General features: G+C 44.6%; 1 protein-coding gene across 3 annotated transcripts; it reads left to right on the top strand.

Moving 5' to 3' along the window:
- The first annotated feature begins 3,300 nt into the window (after positions 1-3,300).
- On the top strand, positions 3,301-18,712 carry TAGLN3 (transgelin 3). Of its 3 annotated transcripts, none has more exons than XM_017547829.1 (5): positions 3,301-3,740; positions 4,047-4,228; positions 5,396-5,570; positions 16,391-16,493; positions 18,245-18,712. In XM_017547829.1, the coding sequence occupies exons 2-5, from the start codon at positions 4,049-4,051 to the stop codon at positions 18,384-18,386; spliced, it is 600 nt and encodes a 199-aa protein (XP_017403318.1). In that variant the 5' UTR covers positions 3,301-3,740; positions 4,047-4,048; the 3' UTR covers positions 18,387-18,712. The 3 variants fall into 3 exon arrangements, with proteins under 3 accessions (XP_017403318.1, XP_017403317.1, XP_017403316.1); XM_017547828.2 differs by having other exon boundaries at positions 3,437-3,740; positions 3,876-4,228; XM_017547827.2 differs by having other exon boundaries at positions 3,478-4,228.
- Positions 18,713-21,390: the final 2,678 nt, after the last annotated feature.

Genomic DNA, 21,390 nt, shown 5'->3' with positions numbered 1-21,390 from the left:
TCAAAGGTCAGTTTCACCTTGAAGCCTTTCCTTACTCATCCCCATCTCTCTTTTTCAGGAAGCTTGTTGCTAGGTCCCCTGGACTCTCTTGTGAACAGTAATCTATCCATGCCTTTTTGATATTACTTACTGCTTTGAAATTGTCAGTCTGTATCCTAGCTTCCTTCTCTCAAAGGATGACTGAGCTCAGGAGCTTTATTTTGAGATTGTTTGTCCTCAGACATCTCTGACATGCTATATCAACTCCTTTACTGGCTCCTTCTCCTTGCCCATCTTATAATGTTAATATTCCTTGAGTTCTGGCCTTGGCAGTCTTCTTTTGCTACTTATTCACCTTGAGCAACATCACCATGTTCATGGTTTAAACTACTACCTGCATGCAGGTGACTCAAGTGCATACCTACGGTCTAGACTCTCTTGAGCTCCAGACCCATAAAACCAACTGCTTAATGAACTGGGATGGAACATGGGCTTCCCAAATGCAGTAAATCCAAACCTTATTATCTTTTCCACTTCATGTATCTTCCCACCTTCGAGTCCTCTTAAAATAAATGGCGCCACCATTGCTTCTGTTATACAAGTCAAACTTGTGAGTCATTCTGACTGTCTCCTTTTCCTTCACCCAAATCAGATTGATCATTCTTTTTCTCTGTGAAAAAGCTGAAAATCTTACATGATACATGAGTTCATGCAAGGCTGGTTTAACAATCAAAAGCCAGTTCAGAAAGCCAGTTTAAGAACTGGCTTTTGGTGGTAAGGTGGAGCCCTGACTTGCATTTGCTGACATTCACAGCATAAATATTCCTGCCCTGGCTGGTTTTACACTACTTCATGACATCTCTGAATGCAAAGCTGGGAGGAAATGCCCAGTAGCACACCATCACATAGTATTTACGCCATATAGAGACAATAAACGCAATTATTCTCAACATAGGTAACAGCAAATGTAGCAAAATAAATCAGGAAGTGGTCCACTTTGAGTAATTTTTCTTTGTAATATAGTTTATTTAAGAGTAAGTTAATATAACCTACTTGCTAAGAATGACTGAGTTTAATATCCGTCTCTTGAAATTCCTGAAAATTTAACCATGGGCACTTGCAAACACACCATTTTATGATCTGGAGCCTGCCTTACATTCCAGCCTCATTTTTCTTTCTATGTTTCTCTTCTCTTTAACCCTATGTTTTATTAATACTGTTAGATTTTTACCTTAAATACACTTCTTTTGACAGCAACATTCCCTACCAGTCTTGCCTCACTACATCTACCTGGCAAACACCTACTCATCTTTTAAGACATAAAATAATCTCTTTATAAACCTTTCCCCTGATTTCTTAACACCCTCCTCCACATATTATTGTACCAACCTGAGTACTTTGTGCATAATTTTAGCATGACATCTAACATTTATTGCTTACGAGTTTAACTTTGTTACTAAGCCAAATTGCCATGTATCATTTATTTTTGTGTCTCAGGTACATAACACAGGCTCTTAAAAAGTTGTTGGAAGAATTCACTGCAATACTAGCAGGCACTTAGTAAATGCAGGGTTGAGCTCATTTCCGCTGTCACCCCTGAGGGGATCAAGCATTTTTTCTCTGAAGACTTCCTCTGGATTTCTGGACACTTCTATGACCTGCTGTGGCCCCTCTCTTTGCCATTGTTTTCTCTCTAGAACCATGGGCCCAATTACTCACTTAAAGCATATCAGTTACTCTGTTATAATATGAGGGAATCTTTGGGTATGAAAGATTTGTAAACTGTGTTTTAAAAAAGACAGGCAAATGTACAACTTTAGAATTGTTTCAACCTTTGTATATCAAACCAACATCTTCCTTAAAACCATTCCGGCCATGGAAAAAGTTACATGCTTTCTGTTTAGGCCTCTGTTCCCTTAGTCTAAGGTTAGAACTAGCCTTATGGCTGCTCCTCAAGATGCAAATGGTGACTTCCATAATTCTGCTGTCAATTTCACCGATCTAAACTCTTCCCTTAAGCTCCAAGTGTCTGAAGACTGTGCTGCTGTCTTTTGGGCTGCTTCACCTGGTGATTCCATGCGGCAACAAGACCTGCCTTAGTCAGCCGTTCCCTTGTCTTAAACCGACTGCACTCCTGAGGCTCCTGGTTTTCTTTCAGAGTACTCTCTCCCAGGCCTTCAATGACTGACAGCTAAGTCTTTTTCAGGAAAACCACCCACATGTCTCCTAAGTAATTAAATATTCTTTAGTCCAGGCACCAGCCGGTAGGAGATTTTTCTCAATACATGTATTATTTGAGGAATCATTTCCTGCATAGCTTCTAGTCAATTTCCCACAAGGACAAAGATCACCATCCTATGTACCCAGAATTGCTTTATTTAATATGCTTCAGTCAATTTATCAATCCTTTTTCAATGCAAGAATTGTATTTTATTCCTCCTCAGTCCAGTAGTTGGCCTAAACACTCAGTAAAATCTGTTGAATGAAGAAAGGAACCAAAGGAAAAAAAAATGTGGGATTTTTCTCATGAAAAACAGCCAGAGAATTACACAACAATGAGACTCGATGTTTACCCAAAAGTGGCTTACAGTTTAGGGAGACAAACTGCCAAGCCTTTTAGCTGTTGTAAGAATTTGGGTCCAACTTAGATCTAATGATTTCTCCAGAGTGCTTGTTTGCTCATGGGAGATATTCAGTTACCGCTGACAATATGTCCGTTGTGCCTTTGGGGTCCTAAATCAAAACCTTTCACTCTAAGAAGTCATAGTCGTTGAGTTTTGTCTAGTTTATAAAAGTTGCCGCCGCGGTGGCTCACACCTGTTAATTCCAAAACTTTGGTGGATCACCTGAGGTCAGGAGTTCAAGACCAGCTTGACCAACACGGCAAAACCACGTCTCTACTAAATGTACAAAAATTAGCCAGGCGTGGTGGTGCGTGCCTATGACCCCAGCTACTCGGGAGACAGAGGCAGGAGAATCTCTTGAACTCGGGAGGTGGAGGTTGCAGGGAGATGGAGGTTGCAGTGAGCTGACATCACGCTGCTGCTCTCCAGCCTGGGCAACAGAGCGAGACTATCTAAAAAAAAAAAATCGTAATAATTATAATAATATTTTATAAAACTTGCCTCCTAGTGTCTTTTGGTTAAGAGTAGCATGAGAAAAATATCTCCCTTGAGTAAGTCAAACTGAGGCATAACACTTTCCCGCTAGGATGGCAGTTTCTAGGTGAAGTAGGGCTGGCAGCTGAACAAGTAATTGACAGCAGCTCTCAGTCCCTCCCCTCCCGTCCTGCCATACAGTTGTTACCTCCCGGCAAGGGGAAAGTGGCTTGGCTATTCCCGACAGATGGACAGTCGGTGGAACGGACCCTCCCACAGGCCCTCATCCCCTCGTGCAGCTGCTGGCCTCGAAGACAATCGGCTGTCTCCCCAGAGGAGGGAAAGAATTGTGCAGATGAGAAAGACGCTCTCAGCGGGAGGGAGGCGGGCAGGCTTGACTGACACTGGAGAGGGCTGGCTTTTTGGAGGGCTCTTAGCAACGGCCCTGGTTTGACCCACCTCGGCCATGAGAAAATCAAATCAGTATGCCATTCTTCCCAGGCGCGAGGCAGCAGCAGCCGCTGAACATGAAAGGAGGCTTCCTCCCTGCCTGCTAATTACCTGCTCTTCCCGATCTCCTGGTTTCTGCCCTTGCAAAGTGTACAAGGGGGAGGAAACGACCGTCACCCATCCCCCTTGCTGCCTGGGGGTTCAGACTTGATTGTGAGTCCGTGTTATGTCATCTCGTCTTATTGATAGGCTGGATGGGGGCGGGGGGGATTCCAGCCCCCCTGGACCCGCCGGAGCTTTATTCTAGAGTTACTGGCGCGTGGCTGCGCTTTTCTTTCCCGTTTGTAGGTGAAACCCCATTGGCTTCATTGGCTCCTTGATTTAAACCACGCCCGGCTTTCTGCCCGCTCTGCTGCTGCTGGGCCAGGCTCCCCAGCCACATCCCAGCCCCGTCTGCAGGGAGCCGAAGGCTGCTGCTGCTATTGTGTGGATGCCGCGCGTGTCCTCTCTTCTTTCCAGAGATGGCTAACAGGGGCCCTAGCTACGGCTTAAGCCGAGAGGTGCAGGAGAAGATCGAGCAGAAGTATGATGCGGACCTGGAGAACAAGCTGGTGGACTGGATCATCCTGCAGTGCGCTGAGGACATCGAGCATCCGCCCCCCGGCAGGGCCCATTTTCAGAAATGGTTAATGGACGGGACGGTAAGGCCGGCAGCGATCTCGGTTGCTGGGGTGGTGAGCAGGGAAACCCTCCAGCGCCCTTTCTTTCCTTCGTGCTACTGAGGATGCTTTAATGTAAGGCTGCGGGAAGAGCTGCTGTTGCCAAGCTCTGTGCCTCACCGGGAGGGGATGGGAATGCCTTTATTTCTTCAGGGCTGGAAGATTTGGGCTCCATGCACAATTCCCTAGCTAGCTTGAGGGTTCTCCATCCACCCTAGCACCGCATCTCCCTTCTGAGTTGTCGGCAAATTCGAAGCCTTTTTGATTTTTCTAATGAGAATAGAGATAAATATGTCCCTGTGATTTCCCCAGGCTTCCTGGTGCATTAGCTCTTCTGGGGCCATTTCCTTCCTCAGGGGAACGGGTTGGTTACACAGGAAAACAAAGGAGGGAGGAGGGGGACTAGCCACCTTCACATTCTTGTGGGAGCCATGCACCCTGGAGGTGTTCAGTGTCTGTTTATTGAATGGATGGGTTCTCCTGAAACTGAAGGGAGTTCTAATTTGATAACTGATGTATGTTTGAGGGTTTGAGGGTCACAGGCTCTGCTGATGCAAACAAGCCCATCCTCTCCTGCAGCCTGCGATTTACTGTTACATAACTGCTATCCAATGCTGCTGGGTTGCCCAGAGCTTGGTTTATGTATGCCTAGGGAAAAGGTACCACATTCACTTATTTTCACATTATTAAAATATGGGATGAGTAAATTGAAGCCTGCTTCTGATTTGCCTTTTGATAGAAGAAATAATATTAGACTCTATCATTTGAGCTCTGCCACCCTCAGGAGCCACTAAGTCATTCCTCCTTTGAAAGTCTGGAATCATGTCCTCCTCACGTCACGTCATTCCCTATCTGTAAACATTCTTTCCCTCACTCAGAAAAAGGAAAGGAAGAACAGGGAAGGAATGGAGTTCCTGGGCTACAGGAATCTCTGTGGTAAGGAGCAGCCCTAGGAATGGGGTCATCTGGGTCTTTGGGGCTCAGTATGCAAGACTGGCTACACAGACCTGAGCCCATGCCTTCCTAGTGCCCAGGACTTGCTCCTGCCCAAACTGGATGAGCAGTGCGGCATTTGAGCAGGGTTCACTTCTCATTCTTGGCTTGTAAGTACAAAGGGAAACATTGATTGTCTCTCCCCTCCCGCTTCAGGTCCTGTGCAAGCTGATAAACAGTTTATACCCACCAGGACAAGAGCCCATACCCAAGATCTCAGAGTCAAAGATGGCTTTTAAGCAGATGGAGCAAATCTCCCAGTTTCTAAAAGCCGCGGAGACCTATGGTGTCAGAACCACTGACATTTTTCAGACGGTGGATCTATGGGAAGGTAAACAGCCCCTCTACCTTTGGGGTTGTTCTTTTCTTCTTCTCTCCTTTGCCCCATCTCCTGGTAAAAACTGCTTACCGTGTTCTTCCCTGTGCCTGCTGATGTGTGTGTAAGATGTTCTCAGCTGTTTTCCTGGCGGCACTGTTAGCCTTCCCCATTGTTATGTTCTAGTAAAAGGAGGTACTCTCTTCTAAGGGAACACACACCCTGAGGACACACCAGGGATCTCAGCAAACTAATGAAAACAGAAGCCTCAAGCCAGAGGAAGCTAATGGTGACATACATGCCTTTTCTTCCTCTTACTCCTCCCATAACAAATCACAGCTACCGGTAGAGGAGGGAGGCAGGGAGCCAGTGTGCTTCTCACTCAACTGCCGCTTATAGAAAAAGCCATCTATTTTGTCAATCTGAGAAACAGATAGCACTCCAGCCTTTTATTAGCCCAGTATCTGGGTGCTTGGTGACTATGCCTTCCAGATATGCATTCTGCTCACAGTGTGACAGGTGCTTTTTTCCCTTCACATTTGTGAATTGACTTGATGAGGAAATCTTACAAAAGCATAAAAATCAAATCACACTCCTAGATGTATTTAATAATCCGCTATTATGGGGGATATGATGTAAATGGAGGGAATTTGGGACCCATCGTCATGATGTAGTTAGTGTCCCCTTTAGCGAAAATGTGCATACCCAACCATGTGACTGTTCCTTCTCCACTAGGCCTGCCTGAGGCACCAAGCTATACCAACTAGTCAGAGCAGGACTGTCAGATTGACTCTGCTCTCACAAGCCCTTTGTCACTGGATGTCATTAGTGGCCCAACCAACAGGATCCCCAGGGCAGTGACCCAAATGGCTCTGCTGACAGTGAGAAAGGGGTAGCTTTCCCCTGATGAAGAGACATGGTATTTTAATGGGTATTCAGATGATGGCTGAAATAGATTTCTAGCAGAGGACCATTCTACTACTCACCACGCTATGATTTATAAAGAAACAGTTGCCTCCTGAATGCTCGGTGTCATGCAAAGAGCTGGCATTGCATGTTTCCCTCATAGGTGAGTAGTTAAAATCCTAAGATGCCAGTGAGTTTCCCTTGTGGTTTGCCATTATTTAGAAACTCAGGTATTCAAAACTGCAGCCAGGCCAGGCTATGGAACTTGCTGCTGACCCTCCAAATTCTCATGTAATTTCACAGTAGAGATTTGATCCCTGCTTCCTAGATCAAAACTATGATGATTTTCTCTAGCTAATACAGATAGCTACTGCTTACTGATGTTTTCCTATGCGCTAGGCACTGTACAAGTACTTTACTGCATAATGCCAATCAATTCTGCTAACAATCCTATGAGGTAAATGTTTTTTAATTTCCCCGTTTCATAGACGATGAAACCGGAGCTTGCCCATGGTTACTTGTGTCCATGAGATAGCAGAGCTAGAACTCAAACCTGGGCTCTCTGACAGCAAAGAATAGAGCCTTAACTTGTCTGCCAACCCGTTCTTGGGCCAAAAGGCTTAGTTTCCTTCACCTACACCATGAGTGTGCTGTTGAGTCATAATGGTGACTAGCTGATGAGGATGAAGAGGTAGGGGAAGGAGGTGAGGAGGAGGAGGAGGAAGATGATTCAGGGCTGTGTGGGACAGAAGGATAGGAGAGTCAGTGTGAATGGAAGGGACCTGGGTGAGTCTCCCCCACCTCACTAAGTGCAGGAAGTACGGAGGAGGAGGAATAAGCCAGGAGGTCTGTGGGAGGTGAGGATTCTGAGAGCTTTCCTGGCTTCGTGCTACTGAGATGCTTTACTTGCCTTTCCCTCTCTTTACAAAGAACGCAAAGGTAAACTTTACTCCTGAGAGGTGCTCACAGCAAGTGTGGAGGAGTGTAGGGAGAAATGCTCCTGATGTACAGAGTCGGAGGAGGTCTACACCACCTGCCCCAGATGTGTGTGTTAGATTCCCCTAAAGGAAGAGGGAGGCCCAGAGGGATGAGTGTGACTGCGGTCACCTGAGCCAGGACCATGGACCACTCAGCTCCAGGGGAACAAGACAGACTCTGAGAGTCCCAACCCTAGGGTGGAAAAATGGGGCTTTAAAGGAAATCAGGAAGGAGGTCCGCTCCAAGGGCACTGGGACTGACAGGTAGCAGAAACAATTGTACGTCAGCTATGCAATAGGAAGGGATGAGCAGGAGGGCTGTCCATAGGAAAGCAGGTGCTTAGGAGTTTCCAAATGGCCCCTAGAGGCCCCAGGACCTGGTGGCCACCCTCCAACTAGGACCGAAGCCCAGGGAGATTTGTTACGGTTGGAGGGGATATCTGATATTCCCTAGGATCATTGAGGCTTAAGCCAATTCTGGTCAGCATACAATAGGGCAGGAGGTGGAAAAGTGGATTGCTTCAAGCAGAGAAGCAGGAAGAGGGAGGGGAAGGCTGGCGGCATTGCAGAGCAGTGTGAGCAAGCGAGGCTGGAGTCCTTTCTGCAAGAGCTGGTTGTCGTTCATGTGTTTTGGCACAAGTAAGCTGGAATCAAAGGGAGGCTGCGGGGCAGGGTTGGCACGTGTTTATGTGTCTGTGTGCACGTGACGGGGTACATGATTGTGCACACAGCTATCAGACTAGCTGTTTGCTTAGCTTAGTCTCACATTCACCATACTATTCTCCACCTCAACTGTGGTTTCAATGCTGTCCTCACATATCAACTTAGATTAATTCCAGATTCTCTGCAACTTGGTTGTGGCATCTGTGGCCAATGTGGCTCCAGCCCTCCTTGCCTAGGAGCTTCTTTTCCTCCTCTGCAGGTATTTTATGCCCAACGGCTCTCAGTTTCCCATCTCCCCCACTCAGTGTCTTCTCCCAGGTAGGGCTCTGCTTGCCCACAGCTGCTGTGACTCTCCGGGCTTCCTGGATGTTGCAGACCAATAAATCTGAAGGAGCCCAGGCTTGCCAAATGCCTTCTTGTTTAGGCTTCAGTCACGTCAATAGACTGAACCCACAGCTGTACCATTATCCTTAATCCTCCTCTAGGTGAAATACTTCAAAGAGACTTCAGGGTAATTGGAATACAAGATTCAAGGCTTTAAAAAGCAACTCAAAGCTATATGGTCCAGAAAAACAACACAATCACAGGGACATTATAGACAAAGCTACTGAAGTCCCCACAGAGGGGAGCTGGAGTCACCACTTGCTTTCAGTGACAGAGAAGAAGTAGGGTGGCTTAGAGGAATGGAAAGGACCTGGGAAGTCCTTCTCTTGGATAACAGAAGGTGAATGGCCTGGCAGATTACTTTTGGATTTGCCCTGGCTGCCCCGGAAAGGGCAGGGTGAGGCCATCTCAGCTGTTTGTGGGCCAGAAGAAAGTAAACTGCAGGTAAGACTTCATCTTTTCTGTGGACAGAAAGTGGGAAAGGGAGAAGAGGTGGAGCAAGAAAGGGAGGGGTGTGTGTAAGTGAGAGAGAGAACATATTACAGCAAGTGTGTATGCTGATCTAGTATCGGGACAGAAAGACTGCAATGCAAGCTTATCCTGGAAGGTATTACAAGGGAGTGCAGGCTCCTGAGGCAGAAATTAGACTGCCTGGCCAAACCTGTGCTCTACCACCCATCAACTCACTTCTCTAAGCCTCGATATTCTCGGTTGTAAAGTGGGGATAATCACACTTATTTCATAGGGTTGATGTGGGGAGTAAATGAGATGGTTCATTGGAAGTGCTTAGCATAGTTCATGACAATAGTAGAGAAAAATAAAAGTTGGAAATGTAGAAATTATTATTGCCATTGACTTATCTTTTCTAAGATTAACAGAAAATGAGGGAGGGGAGAGTAAGTCTGGAAAGACACACATTCTGTCTTGGAACAAATGGACTTAATGGCCACATACAGGAGCTGCTAAGGTTGCCTGGATGACCTTTGCGCTCTCTGACAGCTGAGGAGCCTTTACCTCATCAGCTATTCTCTAATACGAACAACCAGGCCTTACGGGTCACTTTATTGACTTTTTTCCACTTTGTGTTCGTCACCTCTTGATGTCATTCCCCATAATTTATTGCTTTACCAAATCCAGACCCAGAAGACCCCACTACACTGGAAAGAGCATGAGTTTTGGAGTCAGGTAGATGGGTTGAAATCTCTTTCGCTACATACTGTGGACCTTGTTTAAGTTGCTTAGTTTCTCAGAGCCTCAGTTCCCTTCTTGGTAAAAAGTTCTAATGCCTCTCTTTTGTAGAATTTTTGTAAGGATTAACTAAGAAGCTAGCACAGTGCCTAGACACCTAATACAGGTTGGCTTTTCCCCCACACTATTAGTCATTCAGCAAATGATCTTTTTGGTTCATTTGTATAAGCACTTGATGAGCATGAAACATAGAATTCTAGAATGTCAGAGCAGGCAAGACTCACAGATAGATCAGTCTCATTGCTCTTCTTAGTAATCCTACTGATAAGGATCCCGGTGACACACATGGTGATGATGTGCCTGTTCCCTTCTCTTGATGACTGGGAGTTAGGGAGGTGTGGTTTACATTGGAAGTGCCTGGAGGTTCAAATATATTCTCTGGGAAGGCGTCACTTTATGTGTCATTCCTCAACAGCAAGAGTGAAGAGATATTTCACACAGCATGAGCGGTATCTTGGGATATTGTAAGTAAGGTAGCTGTAATGACTTGAGACATCACGAGTGCCTGCTGCTTGAAGCCTCATTTTCTATCAGAACAGCCTTCACTGCGTTTATTTCAAGTGGCTGCTGACAATCATATTTGGTGGGTTTTTCCTTTAGCAATGGCTCTCTAATGCCAGCATGCATCAGAATCACTAGGTAGACTCATGAAAGCACAGACTGCTCGGCCCCAACAGCAGCGTTTCTGAGGTATTAGGTCTGAGGTGAGGCCAAGAATTTGTATTTCTTACCAATTCACAGGCCATACTAATTTTGCTGGTCTGGGAACCCCACTTTAAGAAGCAACACCCACAGCAGTGGGAGCCAGGGAGGCAAGCAACAAACATTTATAAAATCCACAGAGCAAACCCAGCCTCCCCTCTGATCTGATATTTCTCCCTTGACTGTTGCAATATTTTCATCTACCTTCAGTGGAGAATTGGAAGCTACGCCCAAGTTACTATTCAAGGAAATAAGACATGGTTTCATATTTACTTTCTCTGTAACTCCAAGAAAGATGGAAAAAGCCAGTGTTCTTTGAGTTACAAGGCTGAGTCTAGACTTATATCAAACAGAAGTATAATAGCTCTGAGACAAAGAACTCTGACTGCAAGACTGATTTTTTGTATTAAAAGTAGAAATAGAAGGTGGAGATTGTGCAATCCAAGTTCACACACCCAGATGACTTCTCTTTTACCTTTTTTCTTTGTCTTCATCCTTTTCATTTATTTTTTCTCTGCACAGACATACATAAGATATCTTGGAAGTAATAAATAATTTAAGAGAACAAAATCCTTGTTAAAGTATCTTTATGGTAATAGCACTTAAACTTTATTAGCATTAAAAATTCCTGGGTTGGGGCCTTCTACCATGCAGAACCTCCAGTCCCACTCCCCAGGAATTGTGACTTAGGAATGTGGGGTGCAGGATCACACTTGGGATAACATTGCTTTGCGGTAATGCAGGAAATCGGGAGTGCTGTTTTGTGGAGTAAAGCTGTCGGTTGCTAGTTAAGACTCTCGCTGAAAAGGATTGCCAGGTGAAACAGAGAAAGCTACCATGCCATCAGCTCTTTTTTTGTTTAAGACTAATATTTTCAAGCAGTTTTAGGGCCATAGCAAAACTGAGAGGAAGATACAGATATTTTCCATATGCCTTCTCTCCCAGCAAATGCACAGCCTTGCTTATTATCAGCATCCCCTCCGAGAGTAGTACATGTCACAAGTAATGAACCCGTATTGGCACATCATCATCACCCAAAGTACATAGTTCACTCTTGCTGTTACACATTCTATGCATTTGGGCAAATGTATAATGACACATATTCATCATTGCAGTATCATATCAAGTACTGCCCTAAAAATCCTCTGTGCTTTGCCTTTTCATTCCTCCCTGGCAACGACTGATCTTTTTACTGTCTCAAGAGTTTTGCCTTTTCCAGTATGTCATAAAGTGGGAATCTTACAGTATGTGTGCTTTTCAGATTCCACCAGCTCTTAGATCACCAGACTCTATCTCATTTCTGCTGTCCCTGTTTCCAGAAAATTCCGGACATTTAGTTGATGCTTCTTTGAGGAACGTTTTTCTTTCTTGGAAGAATGGCCTGGAGCAGTGGCTTTCAAGCTCACTTGAGGAGCCCCAGGAATCTACCAAACATCCAGGGTGGTTGTCAGGGAGCAAAGCCATTCCAAGCTGCAGGGCTCTGGGCTGACTTCCAACTTGGAGCAGAGCTCTTCTAATTATTGGTTTTACTCCTGACTCTGTGGAAGATATTGCTGACGAAAGGAGTTATTGCTTAACAAATATCATTTAGTACTTACCACATGGCAGACATGGGCATGTTTTTAAACACTGAAAACCAAAGCTTCAGAGTGGGATCTAACTGTCCATCTGGCTGCTCAGAATCATCTTAGGAGACTGCCCCAGAATCTGAATATTAAGACTCTTGGGTAATCCTTAGGATCAGTTTAGTTTGCAGATCACCAGGCAACACCCATGACTCTCAAACGTGCCTGAAGATATGAATCACCTGGGAAGCTTATTAAAAATATGGACTCCCAGAACTTGCCAAATCATTCTCTCAGGAGAATGACCTCAAAATGCATATTTTAAAAGAGATGCCCCCCATCTCCCATACATAATCCAGGAAACTTGGGAAACCCTACTCTGAAGCAGGCTGTGCATGGCTATTTTTTATACTTGCACAATTTTGAAGTCTTCGTCACAAGGCAGATATGACACTTGGTAGTGATATGACTAGTTTAGCTTTTCTTATTTTTAAATTTATTTCATTTATCTTATTGTTATTTAGAGACAGCGGTTCCCTCTCTTGCCCAGGCTGGAATGCAGTGGTGCAATCACAGGTCACTGCAGTCTGAAATTACTGAGTTCAAGCAGTCCTCTTGCTTCAGCCTCCCAAAATGTTGAAATGACCGTTGTGAGCCACTGTGCGCACACTTTTGTTGTTTGAGACTCAGTGTACATCACAGAGCCTTTTTAATCTCAGTGCTCCTTTATGCACTGAAATTTTTGACCCCAGTTGTAGAAATCAGCTTCTACAAGTGGCCCTTACTCCTTCCGTGTGCCACTCTCATCCAGTGGTACTTGATCTGGGCTTCTGAACTGGCAATGCAAGAGAGGGAAGGCTGGAAAAAGGCCATCTTCCCATCTTGTCAGTCCAAGAGTGCTGGAGTTGCTCACAAAAAACATAATCAGAAAATGAGCCAGATGTGAACTGGTTACATGGGGCAGATTTCTGGTCATAACGTTATTTAGAATCTTGGCAATCATTAACTTAGTGTACTAGTCCATTTTTGTTGCTTTAAAATAATATTTGAGACTGGGCAATTTATAAAGGGGTTTATTTTGGCTCATGGTTCTGCAGACTGTGCAGGAAGTGTGGTGCTGGCACTTGCTTCTGGTAAGGGCCTCAAGAAGCTTATAATCAGGGTGGAAGGTGAAGCCAGCCTGTCACATGGTAAGAGAGGGAGCCAGGGACAGAAGGTAAAGGTGCCAGGCTCTTAAACAGCCAGACCTTGTGTGAATGCATACGTAAAAACTCACTCAGTACCACGAGGTCAGCACCAAGCCATTCATGAGGGATCTGCCCTCATGACCCAAACACCTCCTACTAAACCCACCTCCCACGCTGGAGGTCACGTTTCAACATGTGATTTGGTGGGCACAAAACATCCAGATGATATCACTTGGTCAGAACATCAGTAGTGAGGCCCTAACTGCTTTTCTTTGCTTCATTCTTGTTTGGGTGAAGACATAGAGAGATTATTCCAGACAAAAACACTCAAAGGTTTATGGACATTGGACTTGGTGCCATTGGTTCTATAGGGCCCAAAATCCGTGCTCCAGGTTTATCCCCCTCAGTGGGTCCCCTCTGGCCCGGCACAAAACAACCATTGTGACCCTTTCAGATCATCCCTGGTCACTGGCTCCTACTGCAGAATGTGCTTCCCCATCCAGCCCTCAATGGGTCGCCATGGGACATGGCAGTGTGGCATGGTAGATTGTTCAAGAGCCCTTGAACAATCATTCAGACAGGTCTTTGCATTCAGACAGGTCTGATCTAGAGCTGGGCTCTGTTAACTGATTGGGTGACTCTGGGCATGATAATTAACCTCTTTGAATTAGTTTTCTCATCCACATATGAGGAGGAATAATCCCAATTCCATGAGGTTGAGAAGACATATACAGTGTCTACCCTATAATTTATATCAAACATCTCACTTTGGAAAGTTTCTTAAAGAAAAAATTCCAATTTCTTCCTGTCAAATAATGCCTTTTTCCCTAGTGGCTTCTTCCTGCAGTGTAACTGCTTCCTTTTCCACTCTCCTGGGATGAGGGTGGAGTTGTGTTGACAGTTCTAGGTTCCCGGATATCTTATCCTAGCCTGCAACTTAGTTCCCTTTGTCCTTTCTGGGTTCATGTAGTAGTTTATGCAAGAAGGACCAAATAAGTGTTGGGAATTTTCTAGGTGCAGGGATACCAGGGATGAGCTAGCTACTTGTGATGGAGTCTGGGTCTATGGTTTAATAAACTTTGCTTCTTCACCCCTTGCTCCAGGTTAGTATCCGTAGCTGAGCTGTTTGGTGTCGGGCCCCACATTTTCCCAGATCCTGCACATATCAGAACAGCTCTTTCCAACTACCAGAAACAGGTATCCAGAGTGCTCTTTGCAAAGAGTAGAGATGCATGATATACCCTAACCTAAGCCTTCCTGTGCTCAATCATTTCTCTAGATTCCCTTTAATAACTCACTGCTTAAGAACAAGCCCTGTTTATCTCTTCACAGAATGAGCCTTCAGAATATCATTACTACACTAATATCTTTTAAAAAGTATCCTGTTATATGGTGACAATTACAGAAATGCTTTCACCTGTGGAGGAGTCATTCTACCAATAATCTCATTGTTTCTTCTTAGTTCTTTTTTTTTTCTTTCTTTCTTTTTTGAGATGGAGTCTTGCTCTGTCACCAGGCTGGAGCGCAGTGGCAGTCTCGGCTCACTGCAACCTCCGCCTCCCGGGTTCAAGCGATTCTTTTGCCTCAGCTTCCCGACTAGCTGGGACTACAGGCACGTGCCACCACAACCGGCTAATTTTTTTATTTTTAGTAGAGATGGGGTTTCACCATGTTGGACAGGATGGTCTCAATCTCTTGACCTCGTGATCCACCCGCCTCGGCCTCCCAAAGTACTGGGATTACAGGCCTGAGCCACCGCGCCCGGCCCTTAGTTCTTAAAATTCCTTGTGCCCTCTCCCTTCTGTGTGCTGCTCAAATACTTCATTCTCCACCACCCCAGATATTCCTTGAGTCTGGGGGACTATCCATTGCCAGCATTTTATCCTTGTGTTCACCGATCAATCCCACAGGGCCTCAGGATTCAGGCAATCACCCTGTGGTTAATGTGCGAGGTGGGGGCAGAGGGGAGAGAGGACAGCTTTCTCTCTCTCCTCTTGGAATAAGTGAAGATCCTGAACTGGACTTCCTCTGAAGGCCTTAATTGTTTATTTTATTACAGTTTATACTCCATTCTCACTTTCCATCTGCTTTTCCCCGGTAATTCTGTATTCCCCAGAGACTGAGCAGCAGCAGCCGGGCCAAAAAGCCGCAGATGATTCACCAGGTCTAAAGAAAGCCTTAATATTTGCCCTTAACCTTCACTGTTCCCCACCAGGTTAGATGCCGCCTTGCCTGTTAACCCTATGCTTTCTAGCTTTTGTATTCCACCCTGGTGCCTTGCATGGACTTTTGATATGATCCTAGATTGTAGGCTACCCCCACGGTAGCATCTTCTCAGTCCAGGACATGTCAGTCAACTGGAAGGGAATAAAGGAGAAAGGATGGGAGGAACAGGCTGACTTATAGGGCCCAGTTGCTTTCTCCACGCGTTAATGGCCACTGGGCTTCTTAGGTAACGGTGCCCCATCTAACTGTGCAGGGCCCACACCACACATCCCTCTCCCTTGCTCTCCTCTCTGTCACACACAAGCCAGTTATTTATTGTCTCCGTTTAGCTCTTTTCAAACAGCACAAAATAAAGGGCCTATCACTTGTGTCACATTGAGTGCTTTCTGTGTTGATCTGCTGTTCATTTGCTCGGCCTCTGGCCCAAAGAGCAAAGTGAATACTCAATTTGATGCACATGGATGATTTTAGACTCTTTTAACCCAGATACAGTAGAAGAGAGAAGCCACCTGGGGTTTAGCCCAGAATTATTCCATCCAACCAACTTCTCTCCAGTGTCCTTTTCTCTTTCTTCTCCTAAGGAAGGTCCTCTTCTTCAGACTACTCCACAAGCCCACCCCCATAACCTCCCCTTACCACAGATTATAGAACCCACCAAGGCAAAGTCCTCTATGTCTGAGCTGCCAAGTGTTTGGAATGTTTTATTTATACAGCAACTGTGAATGGATTAGAAACTTGGTATCTCTGGTATGTACTGTATAGAGAATAATTAAGCAGGTTATCTGTTGTTCCTGTCTGAAAAGTTTGGGTATGGTTGTCTTAGGGCCACTTTGGGAGGTGTTTGAAAGCGCTGCCCTCTTGAATGTGGTCATCTGCAGGCTTCTCTCAGAACTTCCCTCCTGGGTGTCCAGCCATATCCTCCCAGCATTCCTTGGCTCTGACACGTGCTTGGCTTTAATCTCTTTGTTGGCTTCCAGGGAAGGACATGGCAGCTGTGCAGAGGACCCTGATGGCTTTAGGCAGCGTTGCAGTCACCAAGGATGATGGCTGCTATCGGGGAGAGCCTTCCTGGTTTCACAGGTAAAAGTCTCTTCCTTGTCCTCCGGACCACAAGGTGATTTTAACTAGAGGGAGGGTCTGAAGCCTTGGAACCCCACAGAGGGTTTATGTACAAAGCCCCCAGGACCTAGCACTGCTGGGGCCACAACTGAGTTCTCCAAAGCAGTGAAAGGCTGATGCTGCCATCCAGGCCAGTAACCTATCCAGAGCAGAAATGGCTGGGCCTTTTCTACCAGACACCTGCATCCTTCAGCTCCACCCAGGTTCCATTTCTTCTGAGGCTCAGCAGGACTCGATGGCCTTTCTTGAAGGTGCCTTCATGTCTGAACTTGGTTTTATTATGACTTAAGCCAGCTCTGAGCCTTCTTGCTTGCCTCCCTCCCTCCTTCCCTCCCTCCTTCCCTCCCTCACTTCCTTCCTTCCTTCCCTTTTTGTTTGTGTACTTAATAAAGGGGTAATATGTCCTGTCGGTGTGACACCATCATGGTTAATATCTATGTTGTCCCAGTATGTTTATTAATAGAACCTTGTTTCACTCTCAGTAGTGTCCTAGTCTGGTTAATAAATTATATGATTATCTCTCAGAGTAAAGGGCCTTTTCTTAAAGTGGTTTTTTCTTCAGTGTGTGGGGTAGGCAGGAAACTTAAACTGGATGACTTAGTTGTAGAAGAGTGCTCTGTGGCAAATAATTGATTATTCATTTCCATGATCCTATTTTCTTCTCCTTGACAGTTATTTTAAAAAAGTTACCAGCTTATGTCATTTTAAAGAACGCTTGCCCTGAAACCTCTGAGATATTGGCCATTTGAAGCCCTGGTTTTAGTATCTGTGTTATTAAACTACCATGTTCCATGTGGCTACACAGCCACAATTATGTACTATCTGGCTCTTTACCAAAGTTTGCAGACCTTTAATCTAGAGTGAGACATTTCCCCTCGTTAACACTTAGGTCCCTCAGCTCTAAAATGGTATATTCATCTTGGCCCTATACAGGGAAAGGGGGAATGGGATTAATGACATGCTGTGTAAGAAGAGCTGATTTTGGCCGGGTAAAGTGCCTCACGCCTATAATCCCAGCACTTTGGGAGGCCAAGGCGGGCGGATCACAAGGTCAGGAGTTTGAGACCAGCCTGGCCAATATGGTGAAACCCTGTCTCTACGAAAAATACAAAAATTAGCTGGGTGTGGTGGTGGGTGCCTGCAGTCCCAGCTGCTCAGGAGGCTGAGGCAGGAGAATAACTTGAACCCGGGAAGCAGAGGTTGCAGGGAGCTGAGATCACACCACTGCACTTCAGCCTGGGCGACAGAGCCAGACCCTGTCTCAAAAATAAAAAAATAAGAAGAGCTGATTTTAATTTTCACAAAGGCTTGAGGTAGCTGTGAGAGAAAGGGTAAGAAGAGGCAGACTTCTTAGAAGCCTGAGATGGCCTGAAGTGGTGGGGGAAGAAGGGAGAGTGGGGAGAAAGAGAAACAAGAAAAGCTGAGAGAGAATTCCCCAGAGAGGTGGCCACTGATTCTCCCTCCTCTTTGCTGGAAATTCTGGAGAACACCTGGGCTTCTAAAAGATAGGGGGCTCATGCATCATGGTAGGGCCACAGCCCAGGCTAGGGCCAGAGATAGCTCAGAGTAGGGCCACAGCTCATAACCACAGCTCAGGGTAGGGCCTGCTGATCTATTTGGGAACCCCCACTAGCGCCTGTCTAATTGCATATCTTGAAAAGGATTGGAGAACTGTCATAATAACGTTATTCCCTCTCACTTTCCTTGTCCAGGAAAGCTCAGCAGAATCGGAGAGGCTTTTCTGAGGAGCAGCTTCGCCAGGGACAGAACGTAATAGGCCTGCAGATGGGCAGCAACAAGGGAGCCTCCCAAGCGGGCATGACAGGGTACGGGATGCCCAGGCAGATCATGTAGGACGCCGCATCCCGCCCCTGCTAGAGAGGACGAACGTTCCCCACCACGGTTGCTATGAAAAAGAAATAGTTAGCCACCTTCTGACCTTCTCCTCTTTCTCAAAGCCTTCTGCCCCTGGTTTTTGCAAGTGCTGCATTTCTGCCGAGAATCCACGTTGCCTACTGCTGCCACCTCCTGTTCATTTAGAACTATGCAAAGACTCCGCTTCCCTTTTCCTGAGCTCCTTGGCCCCAAAGTCTGTTTGATTATTTATTTATTTATTTGCCAAAAATTCTCATCTTCAACTTATAGAATGCACCTAATAAAGTAATTAGTCTTGTGTCTTACAGTGTAAAGTTCATTCTTTGTCTTAGGGACTCCGCAGTCCAGACTGGTTTCTCTTCCATTCAAAGGCCAGAAAGATGGAATGAGGCTTAAGCTGCCACTGAGAAGTATAGGTGAGCTATGAGGAAGCTCTTGCACGATTACTGCATTTATCTTGGCAATTGGTGTAGAAAGTTTAGGAGTCATTTCGCCCACTCTTAGAGCCTAGAGCCATGAATTCAAGAACAAAGTCTTTGACCCCCACAAGTTTTTGAGTATGTACTTTGAGCTTACTGTGCTAGACCTGTAGAGGGCACAGGAAAGAGTGAGACGAAGCATTGATTCTTGAGAAGCTCTTGTGTCAGTACCAGGAGTATCTGTTGATTGGATGGAAGGAAGAATGAATGGGTAGATGGTTTTGTTGAATGGATGGGTGGATTGATGGCTGGATGAATGAGCAGTTTTCACGTCTCTGGCATTCATCTTCCTCCTGCAGATCATACCCTAGGTCTGATGCTGACATGTAGCTTTTTCATCATCCAGGAGTTATAGACAATGTAGCTTGCTCTCCTAAAGTCATTTAAAGGGTCTAAACCCCTAAAACAGGATATTTCCTGGGATTGAGATTTGCCTAAGATGAATAGGTTTTTGAGATTTTTTTCCCCATGGATTGAAAACATTAAAAGGGCAAAAAAAAGCCTGAGGATTATCAGTTCATCTTATTCTTTCTTACCAGTAGAAAAAAAAAAAAAAAAAAAAAGGCATGTGATACATCTAGTAAGAAAAGAAATAAGGTATTTTATCCATGTAATGGATAACAAGGAAAAGATGAAATTATAGACATTACCACACTCTCAAAGTCTGGATGGTAGTTTTTTGGACTGTGTTCTCTGCAGTTCTAGGATTCCCCAGAGATTCCTTTGGGATCTGCCTGGGGGCGGGGCTGCTGAGGAGGCAGAACCCTGGGCCTCCGCTGCTGCTTCAACCACAGCAGCTCTGATACATCTATTTTACATATTAGGATTCAGCATAATATTTTTAACAGACCTTTAATGTAAAATAAAAAAGGAAAAACCATTATGCTAAAGAAAATTGGCTTGTGGGTCACCTAAACAGTTTAGTTTAATTATTGAAATTGAAATAATTCTGCTGACTATGAATCTCTCACTGCTATGGTAACTGTAAAGCACAAAGATAACATTTTGAATTGTGGTAGAATTATTGGCAGAAATGAGCGCATCTTTCTTGTGAGTGCTTTCAAAGCCTATTTCCCTTGGACATTTTAAAAGTGAAATTTCCACATTAAACAGGCCAAACTCAGCTTCTTGAATAATGTAGACTGCAGGCTGTCTTTCACATGGGCTTGGTAATGCCCTCACACTGTGCATATGATAAACTAGCTCAAGGCCACTATACCCCACCCCCCCAAGTAAGATCAGAGTCTCTGCTCCCAAGCATTATTTGAAAACCATTTCAAATGGTAGGTGCCAATTCTTGATAGTTTGTTTATGCATTTCAGCTACAGGAAATAAAGTAATAGTTTGGATCCAAAGTGTAGTTAAGTCCATTTTTTTAAAAAGCAATCTTTCTTAAATTGTAGACCCACTTAGCGTGCTATGTACTTTTTTCTAATTGCAGGCAGTGGTGACTGAGAGTAAACTCTGAATAGTCATTACACAAACCCTGTGTTAGTGATATACCTACTGTGCTGTTAAAACCGCACGCTAGGGGGCCAGATGAGTAGATTCTTCTGGGCCTCTGGCACTCAATTTTTCTCCATGTGATGATAACATGCTGCAAATTGTAGAAATAAAAATTTTCTTTTTTTTTCACTCCTCTCAGCTTATACCTAGAAATGGGAATTTTCATGCCAAAACAGTTGTTTGTCAAATGGGCACCCAACAAACGAAAGATAATTGTGTATTTTTAAACACTAATTCTTTCTTCAGCATATTAAGTCAAAGTTGCTTTGTATTGCTTAAACAGTTGTGACGTAATCCATAATAGATGGGTCTCTGAGGCAAAGCTCCTTGAAAAACAGGGTGATTCTAGATGTTGGTTTGTACCTGCTTTATTATTTTGCTGCTGCTTTATTAATAACACAGATCTTAATTAATTTTGTCATGCTTATTTTATTGACTGTCACTATAGCTTCAAGGTATTTGTACAATGGACAAGTAAGATAATTATTGCCTTTTATCAAATTTCTAAATAGATTTTTCCCTTGGTAAAACTTTGTAAAATATTCAAACAATTCAGGGAATGTAAAGATTCTCTTTAATTCCATCCTCCAGGACAACCACAATCCACAATTTAGTGCATCTCATCCTAGCATATTAAAATGCACATGTAATCCACATAACATGTTGAGAATATCTTCATCTCTATAACCCTTGGGTAATAAACCAGTTTCTCACAGCTGCAACCTATCAGGTAAAAGGGGATGGTAGATATCATCTCAGGAAATAGGAAGATCTGACTCAAGGGGGTGTCCCAACCAGATCAGATGAGGAAGCTGGTCCTTCCTACATGGAAAGTTCTACATGGAGATGACTGAATAATTTTTCCTTGAAAATCTGTTGAATAGATGAATCATATTTTATTTAATTAACCCTTTATTGTTGGATTTTAGAATGTTCCCAAATTTCATCAGTAAAATTAACGCTATAAGAAACGTCTTTATAGCTACATCACACTGTGG

Source organism: Cebus imitator, unplaced genomic scaffold (genome assembly GCF_001604975.1).
Source record: "Cebus imitator isolate Cc_AM_T3 unplaced genomic scaffold, Cebus_imitator-1.0 Scaffold201, whole genome shotgun sequence".
Classification (NCBI taxonomy): domain Eukaryota; kingdom Metazoa; phylum Chordata; class Mammalia; order Primates; family Cebidae; genus Cebus; species Cebus imitator.
The sequence above is the reverse complement of the archived record's forward strand: the minus strand, read 5'-3'. Positions and strand labels throughout refer to the sequence as shown.

Coding starts and splice junctions, on each gene's coding strand:
- TAGLN3 (XM_017547829.1), top strand. CDS start 4,049: ATGGCTAACAGGGGCCCTAGCTACGGCTTAAGCCGAGAGGTGCAGGAG. Junction 5,571..16,390: donor GACGGTGGATCTATGGGAAG/GTAAACAGCCCC, acceptor GTTGGCTTCCAG/GGAAGGACATGGCAGCTGTG. Junction 16,494..18,244: donor GAGCCTTCCTGGTTTCACAG/GTAAAAGTCTCT, acceptor TTCCTTGTCCAG/GAAAGCTCAGCAGAATCGGA.